The 13,275-nt window shown below is 33.4% G+C and overlaps 1 protein-coding gene across 3 annotated transcripts in view; it reads right to left on the reverse strand.

Moving 5' to 3' along the window:
• Gbe1 (1,4-alpha-glucan branching enzyme 1) overlaps window positions 1-13,275 on the reverse strand; it is a 248,599-nt gene that overhangs the window by 161,917 nt on the left and 73,407 nt on the right. For all 3 annotated transcript variants that reach the window (XM_063224755.1, XM_063224754.1, XM_063224756.1), the window contains exon 3: window positions 12,528-12,643. In XM_063224755.1, coding sequence (XP_063080825.1) covers window positions 12,528-12,643 — 116 coding nt within the window. The remainder of the gene's footprint in view (window positions 1-12,527; window positions 12,644-13,275) is intronic.

Genomic DNA, 13,275 nt, shown 5'->3' on the forward strand with positions numbered 1-13,275 from the left:
TATTTTTGTTCCTATACTAAAACTACATTTTGTCACATCTCTTATAGTAGGATGGCTACTGTGACTGAGATCTGACCAAAATGATATGTAAAGAAACGATGTGTTTCTGTCTATAAAAAAGTATGACTTGGTGCCATTTTTACCTTTCTACATGCTGTTTGCGAGATGGTGAGTGCTGGTTGCCATGTGGATATAACACATGGAGAGGAACAGTATCATATAAGAAACCTGTTCTAAATGCATACATGGAGCACACGCAGACTATCTGCAGAGGTCATACAAACACCAACTTCTACTTTAGAGAGAAAAAAACCATTTGTTTTGTCAAAGACGTTGTCATTTTGGTCCTTTGCAAAGCAACACAAACAATATCTCGCTTAATACAATGACTCAGTGCTTATATTCACTGAAATAACCTTAATAAAGTTACATAAATTTATAAGGATAACCAACTGTGTTCCTGGACTGACAAAGAACATTATAATCCAAATATAAGAAATATCATTATGGATCCCTAGCATTCACCTCACTTGAATCACTTAATTTTATTTTCTTAATCACATTCATTACAAACTTCATATCTTCTGAGATTCACTCTTCTGAGGCCCACTCTTTCTGAGTCATGTTTTTGTAGCACACCAAGGTGACAGTTAAAGAGTTTCATACCTTACTATAAACATAAGGTATGAAAATATTTTCAAACAGACTTTGGAACTCATCTAGATTTTAAATGTAAAGCTCCTTACCTTTTAATGTTCTGGCATACACAGCTATAAAACTACATATATACATACAGGCATGCATTTGTAGTAACTAGCAGTATGATATCAAGCCATGTTTGTATTCACAGCCTCTTTTGAGGACCTTTATTCTAAGTCACTGCTTTATTGAATAGTCTTCATTTTGGTTTTGTTTTGTTTTTGTCTTATTTTGCTTTGTTTGAGACAAGGTCTTTCTATGTTGCCCAGACTGAACTCAAATAATCCTATCTTAGCCACCTGAATACTAGCATTATAGGCTTCTGCCACCATTCCCAATTTGTGCTGAACATTTTGAACAACATTTATCAGATTGTTGTGCTAAGTTCTCTCAAGTTTATTACTGTCATTGCCAATTACTCACAGAAAAACATGTATTCTAAAGCATTTTAATTTGCAAAGCCTTATTATTTTAACAAGAGGCTATGCTAACAGTATTTTAAAACAGTCCTTAAAAGGTCAAAGAAATTATAATTAAGATAATAAATTATAGCTCCAAAATATAAGGATTAAGAATACAACCTCTGTAAGTTGGAATCCTAGCTCTAGCAACCATTAACAACCCATGTGACATGGAAAAAATTATATAATTTCTCTGTGCCTAAGTTTCATTTTATGATAATAAGGTGTTTGTGAAAGGGCTGTTAATAGTAACAGTGTCGAAAATAGTAAAGAACACAGTAAGTGCTCTATAAAGCTGTAGAAAAGAAAGGACTAAAGAGAAAAAAAAAATAAGTTTTCAAGGAACAAACCTGATTATAGCCTAATTCAAGCCTATTCTTGCTTGCTAATCATGCACATTTGTAACTGTGAAATAATTATTTTAGAAACCACACAAATAGTAGAGGGAACAAAAATGCGAAAAACATAGGAAAAAAGAAAAGACATCAACAGAGTTGTGAAGAGTTCTTTCCTTTGCTTGTCTCTGAAGGTGACCTTTTTGGAAAATATATGGTATTTGTTCCCTGAGCTGTGTATGATTAGTTTCTTCATCACACACAGACAAATTAGGAAGGCTGCTGTGCTGCCCAGAAATCATCTATTAAACAAAGTCAAAATTAACGATAAAATTGAGTTCCCTTTGTGTTTGATTTTCATCTATCTGCAGTCAATTATAAACGAGCTATCAAAGAAAGCTACCCATTAGCTGTTAATTCATAATGACTTCAGAAAGCAATCCCTATACTACCATTGATATCTCACTGACAGACCCTACTCTCTGCAGGGCTTTATGTGAAAATGAAAACAGAAAAACAAAACTACATAATACAAGCTGCTCCTTATTCTAAGCTTCGCCGTGAGAAACTCCAATGCATAGAAATAAGTCTTAATATAAGTAAGCTGTAACAAGATTTGAACTATATATTTAAAAGAGACAACTGAACTATTTTTATCTTTTACCATGATTTATTGTATCTTAAGTACAGACATAGATGTAATAACAAAACATTCCAGAATTCTATTTCATCATGTCAAAATGAATATTCTTCAAAGTTTGAGAAAGTTTTCAATGAGGAAAATGTCTGAAATAACTGATATACGCTTGATCCAGTGAGGAATAACATTTAATTATTCATCTGCATTGAGTGACATTTTCCCAGGACCAGAACTTTTCTCTCCTTACAATGCTAATGTAAATGACTAAACACTCTGACTTATAGTATATCCAAAGTATATCTGATTCTGAACTACCAGGTATATAAGGTAGGTATAGTCAACTTATAAACAGTGACTTAAAGAAATACTAATGCAATATTGTTTGTTAATATGGATTACAGACCCATATGCACTTACATATTCTTATTTACAAAAGTATAATAAAAATTACAACAAATCAAATAATAAAATTTGCCAAAATTAACAAAATAGGATAGGGTGGTTATTCTAATTGTACAATTTATTTGTTATTTAGCTTTCTAACAGAAAGGAAACCCCTGAGACAAAAATCTCCATTATTTGTTATTTAGCTTTCTAACAGAAAGGAAACCCCTGAGACAAAAATCTCCATGAGAATGGCAAACTTTTCTAGAATTGAGTTCTCAAACAGTGACTAACAAGAAGCTTTGTATAACAAGCAACAGAGAAAATACTAAAGACTCACTAAAAAAACTTCAGGTTTCTAAGTCAGTATTTGCTTATTTAGATTCTTTTTCACTTATCTGACTGTTAACAAAAGTCCCCCAATAAATAACAATTCTATTGGTCTAAAACGCTTAAACTCCAGGAATTTACCATTATCAGACAGAATTTTATAATTTTTTTTATGTTCTGTATAATACAATACACAAAAATACTTTACTAGTCAGGTGCACTTGCCTAACAGCTGCCATTGTTTCCATTCATGACAACAAACTTTAAGTAGCCACTATAAATCAGATATCACTAAACCCAAAAACACAAAATGATTTACATTCTGTTTATGCTTTCAAAAGTTCATAGTCTAAAATGTAAGACTAATAATAGGGCCTGGGGATTTAGCTCAGCGGCATAAGCACCTGCCTGGCTAGCAGGCGGTCGTGAGTTCAATCCCTGGTACCGATAAAAATGAAAAAGACCAAAAAAAAAAAAAAAAAAAAAGACTAAATAATAATTATAAGCACAGTTATAGATTTTTCTATAGGTAAAGTACGTATCTGTCACAGAGAATGAAAAAGAAACAGGCTTTAAAATGTTAGGGGACAAGGAATAATAAGCAAAGGGAAACTGAAGTTTGAGATGACAGAAAATTTCACCAAAAACACATGACATGTGAGCTCTGCATTCCACCACTGAGACTCTGCCCGACTACTAAAACAGGGAAAGCCACTGCAAACAAAAGGGATGCTTTCTTGGCAGTGTCAAATCATAACCGGAGCAGTGTTTACAAAACCACAAGTGATTCAATGTGGACAGTACAGAACATAAAGATAAAGCTGGAAACGAATTCAGAGTTCAGGACATGGACGACATTTTGTGTGGCAAGCCAAGAGTTATGCAGATTAAAAGGGCTAATATTCATATTTATTTTACAACCGGTAAGTCTTTATTTAGACATAATCATAAATGAGAACCAAACAGGAAAACACTGTCTTATGTTACTCAAGTGTATGGTGGCGCACGCCTGTAATGTCAGTACTTAGGAGGCTGAGGCAGGAGGACAGCTGCTAATTCAAGGGCAGGTAGTCTGAACTGACCAGAAAAAGAAAAGAAAGGAAAAGAAAAGAAAGAGAGAAAGAAAGAGAAAGAGAGAAAGAAAGAAAGAAAGAAAGAAAGAAAGAAAGAAAGAAAGAAAGAGAAAGAAAGAAAGAAAGAAAGAAAGAAAGAAAGAAAGAAAGAAAGAAAGAAATAGAGAAAGAAGGCAGGTAGGCAGGCAGACAAGGAAAAGAAAGGAAAAGTAAAGAATCAAAACATTAAGTCAACTTCTTGTCATGTGATCCAAAATCCTCAGCTATAAGCAATTGGGAGATAAGGCAAGGAGAAGAGGTAGCAAAAGGCTTTTAAAATAAGAGAATAACATGAGCAGACTCTTTTAGGTCTTAATTTTATTTTTAAGAGCGTAAAACCAAACAAAACAGAATAAAGCCAATCAAAACAAAACAGTGAAAGCAACACAAGACTTCAAAACAAGCTAATAGGAAATCAATGATGGCTACCATAATATATCTTGTTATCTTTGAAATATCTGCCCATGCCATCACATATAATAAAATCAAACCAAACAAAACAAAATAAACCAATCAGAACAAAACAATGAAAGCAATACAGGAATGTAAAACAAAATAATAGGGAATTAACAATGGTTACCACCTTCTTTTTTAGACGTTTCCTCCCCTTTCACTTTCACAGTATCTTTTGCTTATCTGGATTCCACCAACTCCTTCAGTTTTTTTTTATACTAGTGAAACATGATGTTCACTTCACCTATGTGAGTCCAAATTATTTCACCAAGAACATGATCACAAGTTGCATCCATTTACCTACAAGAGCCTCATGATTATTCTTCTTTATAGTAGAGCAGATTTCTGTATAAAAATACTGTATCTTTCTTAACTGTTCTGTGATTGATGGGCAAGCTGGCCCTGTTTTGTTTTTGTTTTTTTCTGGTTCTCTATCACATGGAGTATTGTTATCTCTCCTTTGAGTTTCAACCTACGAATTTCCAGTCAAGTTAATGTGTCTTTTGCATACTGCTAGTCTTGGGGTATACTAGCAATTTATAAGAAAGCATTTCAACTTGATAGATATTGTTTCTTAATCCATCCCGTCTATTTCTTTTTATTGATGAATTGGGGTCATCTGCATTAATGGTTATAGTCATCATGCCTTGGCCATGCTTTTTCTTACCATTGACTGCCTACTTTTCTCCTCCATTCAATTGTCTGCCTCACTCAGTGATCTCATTCTGCTGCCATTCCTGGGACTATGATCATTTTTATCTCTCTAGAATGTCCTTTAGTATTCTTTGTAGAGTTGGTTTGGTGGTCATTAATTCCTTCAGTTGTTCTTTGTCATGCAAATACATTATTTCTCCATTAATTTTGAAAGACAGTTTTGTAGAGTACATCAGTCTGGGTTGGAAGTTGTTTTCTTTCAGGACTTGAAAGCTTTTCTTGACTTGATGGTTTGTGTTGAGAAGTATCTCATGATCCTGATGGGATTTCCTTTATAGGTGATCTATTTCTTTTCTCTAACAGCCTTCAATATTTTGTTCTTGGGCTGAATTTCTGAGATCTTGATTATTATATGTCTGGGTCTAGATTTATTTTGGTTATGGCTAGTTGGAGTTCTACATACTTCACTTATCTGTTATGTAAGGTCCTGTACCCATGCTTGGGAAGTTCTCTGCTATTACTCTGTAAGTAGTCTCTTCATGTCATTTGTGTTGAATCCTGCTTTTTCACTGATACTTATAATTCTTAGATTAGTTTTTTTTTTTTAATCGTCTTGCAGCCATTGAGTTGTTAATTTCCTGATTCCTGGGTATTTTTAAGAGATCTTTCATGATTACTAGCTGCCATCCTGTCTGCAAGGTCTGAAAGTCTATCTTCAAGAGAAAGCAGACCGTGATGAAGGGAGGAGGAAGGGAGACAGCCCCTTCTGGACCACAATCTCAGTGAGTCATCTGCTCTGCACCAGGCTTCACCCCCCCCAACATTACATTTAACAATGGAACTCATCAGTAGACTGATCTACTCAAGAGCATCATGCTCCATGACCCAACTGCTTTCCAAAAGCCCCACCTATGAATACATGAGGCTGTGAGGGGACACTGGGACATAAATCATAACATGTAGTATTATTTTCTAGACTATTCATGGAGAGTTTTCTTGGGATAGACTAGCAATTTATAAGAAAGTATTTCAACTTTCTTCCTTCACATACTTCTAGGATAAACAATTTAATGCTTTGAGTGTGAAAAATATAAAATTAAACACATGTTTAGTAACATATTAAGAAACAAAACTATCAAAGTTGAAAAAATATCGGATAAACTCAAAATAAAAAGGAATACTTCCATATTGTCATACATCTTTCAAGGCAAAGAGACTCTACAGACTAGCAAACATACTGCTTTAAAAACTATTTTGTGTTTCCTATCAACATTCCAGGAAGCTTCAGAAAAAAAGAAAAGAAAAACAATCAATTAACCAGCCTTTATTCTCATCTACAGAGGACAGACCATTTCCTAGTACATTATTTAAGTTCATTAACATTCATATTGTATTTTGCAAACACAAAGAATTACCATCACTGTGGTAAGGGAAAGTGCATCTAATTTTAACTATGCATTCTCCACAAATTAGATGTTTCAGGGTCTTAAAGGTTGATTAAATTGAGCTAGGTAACAAATGAAGTGAATAAAAGATTTTCTGTAGGTCAGGAAAAAAAATACTTTATCACATATAATAATATATAAAGACATCACAAGCAAGAAATAATCAGTTTGACCAAAATCTTATAAACTTTGTGAACTAAAAGAATGCAGTAATCAAACTGAACACCAGTATCATAAAATAGACTTCTACCCAGCAGATATTTTTTTCTTCTTTCATTTAAAGGAGGATATTTTGAAGTTTGAATTAAAAATGACAAACTTTGAGAGGGTTTCTTTTCTCATCACAGCAAATGCCCATTGCAATAAGTGATAGCAATGATGCAAAAGGAATTGATAAAAAAACACAAATTCAACCTTAATTTTGGAAGATGTAACAAAGCTGGAGGGACAAGAAACTAAGGAGAAAGTCAAAAACTATAATCTGATTTTGCAGAGGAAAAAAAACTTGAAAAGTAGTCAATTTAGTCTCCCCAAAATCCCTAAAAGACTCTAAAGGCTCACAGTGGTCCTCCAGAAAAGAAAGTTCTGTGGTAAAAACAAGCCTTTAAACTCTGGAATAAAACCTTTTCCCTAACCTGCATAGGTAGGTATAAATAGACTTTCAAGAAACCAATCCCTGGTGTTGAAAAGGTTGGAGACTACTGTACTGCAGGACAAAATGTATCTGTCCAAACTTCTACACTAACGTCCTAACCCCTGATGAGATATTTAGAGATGGCACCTGTCTTATTCCCTTTCCTTGTCAAATACCTGATGGACTCAATTAAAAAAATAGAGATTTACTTCAGTTCTAATCAAAACTTTTGGTCTATATTTAGCATTTTTAACACAGAAAAACCTTGATGAAATGACCTGGGCAGAAAAAGATTCTCAAATCACAGTCCTTTCAGATCACACACCAGTGATCTGTCTTTGGACCAGGCCCCACACCTCCTCACAGCAACTCAGCTACATTGTCCCTAAGGTTCAGACACCTTCCATGAGACAATGTAGCCTTCCTGTAAACCATAACAATTGGGGGTCAATCAAATTTAAAGTTGGAAAAGATAGGAAGAGAGAACTTTTCTTAGCTATTTTGTCTTTGTTGGGACATAATACCTGAGTTTCACAATCAAAAGTTTATTTTAGCTCATGGTTTCTGGAGGATTCAACCCATAGTCAGCTCACTTTAAGGGAGCAATGGCATGTTAGAAGGTGCTGGGTGGAGGAAATTTACTCATCCGATGGCAGTCAGGAAGCAGAGAGCAGAGAGGGCAAGAACACACGCTTCTAGCTCATGCCCCACCTCTGAATAGCACTTTTAATTACTGGACTCATCAACAGATGAATCTACTCATGCGTAAAGTGTCCCTATGATACAATCATTTTTACCACACGAGAATCCTGGGGTTGGCACATATTTTACATCTAAACTATAACAGAAGCCAATCATGCTGGCATCTAGGACTCCTAGCTTTCCAAACAATGAGAAAGTAGATTTTTGTTATTTAAGCTACCCATTCTATGGTATTTTGTTATGTTAGCGAAGGTAAGGAAGACATAAGCATTTGGAAGTATTAAAGATCTCTGAAATGTCTGTTCTTGTCTGGTATTTACTGACTGGTAAGGAAAAGTTCAAGCATACAAGCATCTTAAAAACCAAAGGGGAGACAATTCTAAATGTCATTGCTAGTCATTAGGTTATTAACTGGAATGCAAAAACGAACTCTTCACAATTTGGCTCCACTTAACCTTTACAGTTTACCTGCCTTGAACTCTTAAAAATGAGTTACACTTTGCTAGTTAAGACACACATAATATTCAAACAGCTCTCTGTTGGCGATTTGGGGGCACTATATGGACTCTCCCAAAACTCCAGTGTCCTATTGAGTTTTGCCCAATAAGAGGTCAGAGAGAGGAGAGGAATGAGAAATCAAAGTATTTGTTTCTTTTATTCCTCAGGCTCTTTTGCTGCAAGGTTACCAAGAATTGCCTGAGATTTACAATCAAAGCTTAGTGTTCCTCTCAGGATGGCCCACTCTTTGTCCCCCTGAGCTTCTAGCTATTGATTCCCTGCTTCCTGTGGCCTAGTCAGGGTTAAAATTTGAATGCCTTCCAACTCTACCTTCCTTTGAACTCTCTTCAGGTTTCTCCTATATGTTCAATTGTGAATATAATACCTATTCAATCTGTCCTATTTTAAGTATGCCATTTGCTTCCTGTTGGGACCTTGATCAATACACACTTTTAATCAAGCAGCACTCACAGAATAGAATGCCTTTCTTCACCCTTTCTTCATTCTGTTTCTCTGGTCAACTTCTAAACATATTACCAAGCATGACTAAATGTCAAACACCTCTAAATGTCTCTTTTACCACGAGAAAATGAAAGAATCGTTCACCTTTTTTCAGTTCCAATAGCTTTTTATTTTTAAAATGCACACACACACATGCACATACACACACACAAACACAAACACACACACACACACACACACACACACTACAATGCAATACAAGCATCACAGATCAAAAACAACACCTGACACAAAACAGTCTCTTAATAACTATAATAAACTGCTATGGAACAACTTGAGAAAAGTGCTTTTTAAATATGTTATTAAAGTGCACAATTTTATTCAGAAAAAATTAAAAAATCTTTAAGTAAATTAGCTTGGCTATACATTTAAAATGAAAGAGTGTTAAGTCATTAATAATATGTGTAACTGTCCTCCAGAAAAGAAGTGTTCTTTCTTATATTGTTATAGCTGTCCATGTTCAATTTTACCTTATTATGTTATTTTTAATTATTTTTAGTCTCCCATGCTCAATTTTACCTTATTGTGTTATTTTTAATTATTTGTTTGGAAAACTTGTTTAATTAAAATGGAGACATTTCATGACCATGTAAGCAGTTAAATATTTTTTTTTCAGAATGTTCAACTGAAAATATCAGGTATTTTACAAGGAAAACAAAGCTATTTTTCAACAGTAGATAATGGATCATTTTTATTAACAGTTACTAGACAATTCATAAGGACATAACCTTAAGTGAGTTATAAAACTCAGTCTCTTGTGTACTAAAATAAATTCTCAAGTTCAATTTAAAACAAGATTTTTTAATTACCAAAATAGCTTACTTATGGACAACTTTGGAATGAAAGGCCAAAATCTTTAGTTGATTTTTGTAGCGAATTTAACCCCTCCACCAAAGAAAATTTGATAATCATACTCCATAATTAATTATATTACTATATTAATACATATTTTAATATCCTCTGAAAATTTACTTGACATTTGAAATTTCGGAAGAGTCTGAATAGTATTTATAATCTATATTTCTAGCTAATGATTTCCACTGAAATTTTTAGACAGTAACAATAAAAAAACATCATAGAACAGTTTACCTAATGCTGGTTCAATATTTCTTTACTACTAAACTACTACTAAGAATTTTAAAAGACAGGTGACAATGTAAAGGCCATTTTAAAATCATTATATAATTTTGTTAAGATGAAGTTTAAAAGAAATCATAATACAGTACATAGCATAGTAAAAACAATAAAAACTATAAAAGATTTCAATCAGACTGGAGAAGTATTTGTCTAACATAATTCCAATACATATCAATTATCATTTACTCCTTGTAGAGGTTGAATATCCTTTATCTGAATTCCATAGAACTGGAAATGTTTAAAATTTTGGAACATTTGCATATAAATAATATATTATCTTGGACAGGGACTAAAACCTAAATACTGTAAAATTCTTTTATGTTTCATAAATAAACACTCAGGATGTAACTTTATACCATATTTTTAGTCACTTGTTAGTGAAACAAATTCATGGTGCAGAATTTTCCACTTGGGGAATCATCTCTGTTCTTGAAACATTTCAGATTTAAGAGTATTACGAATTTCGTATTTTTGGATTAGAGATATCCAATATGAATGTAATTAGCACTTGTAGAGAACAACAATGAAATTAAATTATACATATTTACTTTACATAGTGTCAGAGCTCATGAAATTTTCTAACTTAAAAAGGCAGAAAAAATTCAACATTTTAAAATATTAAATTCAATTTTTGAAATAATAAAACATTAAAAAAACACAAAAGAATTGCCGTGCATTATTGTTTATACATAATTAGGTCTTATAAACTACAGATGAATCAAGTTATTTGATAGATTATACAAAAGAAGGCTAAAAAAATGGTTTCATTCAATAAATATTTCTAAAGTATCTTTTCTGACAGGCTTCATTCTTTGAACCGAGAATACACAGTAACAGCAAACAAAAAAGCAAAGGCCTTGGTCTTATAGAGCTCATACCAATATGGAAAAGGGATTATTTATATTAAATTTAAATCCTTCTTATTGTATATGCTGTAGATACTTTGTCTCTAATTTACTACAGATTAAAAAGAATTTTGGTTGTCTCCTTATTCCATACAATATGATTTTCTGGTAACCATTTTAAATGTAGCAATGTTCTAGTAATTTTATTATTTCATTGTTTGTCTAAAAAAAAAAAACCTTAAACCTGCAAAACCCCATATGCTATTATGCATTTCTATTTTAAATATGTTTTGCATAATCAAATCAATACTGAAAAGTAACAAGTACTAATAAAAATAATTCAGTCACAGGACTCATCATAATTGTCTCAGGAAGGGAAAGAGATATAGGTACACTAAATATTATACATAATCATCTGAGCATAGGGTCAAATAGAGTAAAGGTTGAAGGCATATAGCAGAGGGCCTAAATCTGTAATCCAGACTTTGGGACACACTGGCCAAGTATCCTTCATTAATAAGGCCAGGGATGTCCGGCCTGTGGACCACGGTTGCTAAACCACACAGTGAGCCAGAGGAGGAGGAATGTGGTGGGTACTCAGCCTACTTGCCATAGACAGGCCCCTGAGCCGACCCAGGTGGTCTCATTAACCAATCACTGAAATCAGAGGACAGAAGAGGAAAGCAAAAGAACTTATGTTCCCAAAATTCAGAGGTACCCAACATAGCATCTCTTCTCACAATTGATGTAGTGCACTACAACATCAGCTTTCTCAAGACTCTTTACAAGTAAGAATGCTTTCTAGATTTGATGATCTGAAAATGGGTTTAATTTTTGTATTAAACTTTATGTTTCCTAAGGTCAAATTTTGGAATTACTTTTTATATATCATTTGTTATTTTAAAATGTCTAAACATTTAGATGATACAACAAAGCATGGTGTCTTAGTTACTTTGTTGCTGAGACAAGATATCCACTGCCCAAAGTTAAAGAAGGAAAGGTTTATTTAGCTCACAGTTTGCAGAGGTTTCAGATCATAATCAGCTGCCTCCAAAGCAAAATGATTTCACAGAGGAGAACAACTCATGGCAGGCAGAAAGTACCAGTAAAGCCAAGTGGGAGAGGGGCATTTCAGAGGTGGGAGATTTTACAGTATATTTTGATGGGATTAAGGATGTTTGATTAGTGAATCACTCTATAGATTGGTTTGGCATAGTTCTGGTTAGAAGAGTTGTGAATGCTACACTTGTCCCAGGGCTGGCAGCCTACATACAATATAAGGAAGAGAAAGAATCTTATGTCCCCTCCTAACTTGTTGCTTTTGGTGTTTTCCATGTGATGAACTTTTGTCTCTTTGTCACGTACTGCTCTGCCTTAGAGCCAGCCAATTATGCACTGAAACCTCTACAAACTACAAGCTAAATAACCTTACCTTCTTTTACTTTGGGTGTTGGGTATTTCCTTTCAGCAATGAGAGAAAAGTAACAAAGACATTTGAAACTTCACAAACACGTCTAATGTAACACATTCTAATTCCCTGATGTCGACTCTATTCAGACATTGGTACTGTTTTATCTTTATCATACACTGGTTGGACTTTCTAATATTTTAGGTTGAACTTTACAACAGGATAAAAGCAAAATGATAAGTTAAAAAAAACAGAACAGATAAAATACCTTTAATTTGGATCCATGAGGTACCATTACAAATTTATTCTGTTTTGGTGGGATATAGAGCTCCCATTTTCCATAATCCAGTTTTTTATAAGGATAAGAAAATGGATTCCAGCCACCTAAAAAGACAAAGGAGATCAGTTAACAATCGCCTAGCAGGACTAATATTTAATATGTTTCAAGTAAATGATGATTTACTGCTTACTTGTACAAAATCAAATTACCTTAAAATATTTTTTTTCTAACTTCATAACCAAAAGATTTAACTAGGAATTTAGAAAAAGCAGCCTATTATAAACATAATGAATACATCTAGAGCTAAGAGGTAACTTAATGGTAGTGACCGCTTAGCATGCATTTCACCCTGAGTTGAATCCCTGGCACCACCCAAAAAAATCCTAAAATTAAAGATGATAACATTATAATTGTCATTTCAATTAACATATCTATCAATAAATAAATTGTAAAAGAAAGTGATTTTTTCTATTTTTTAAAACAACAACGAGATGATATAAATGAAAATAATTACAAGACATATGCCATGGAAGAAAAAAGGCTAATAATTAAAATCATATAATACATCCATAATTCATAAGAATAAGACAGAGCTCAATTAAAACCTAAAGCAATGGCACAAATAAAAAAGAAATACAGTATATGAGTTAAAGGAAATCTATATTGCAAATCTATGAAGAAAGTCAAAATGAGTAACAGTAAAAACATACACATATGGAAACAATATACAATGGAG

The sequence above is a fragment of the Cavia porcellus genome, unplaced genomic scaffold, assembly GCF_034190915.1.
Source record: "Cavia porcellus strain 051 isolate PalLab524CR breed Dunkin Hartley unplaced genomic scaffold, mCavPor4.1 scaffold_15, whole genome shotgun sequence".
Classification (NCBI taxonomy): domain Eukaryota; kingdom Metazoa; phylum Chordata; class Mammalia; order Rodentia; family Caviidae; genus Cavia; species Cavia porcellus.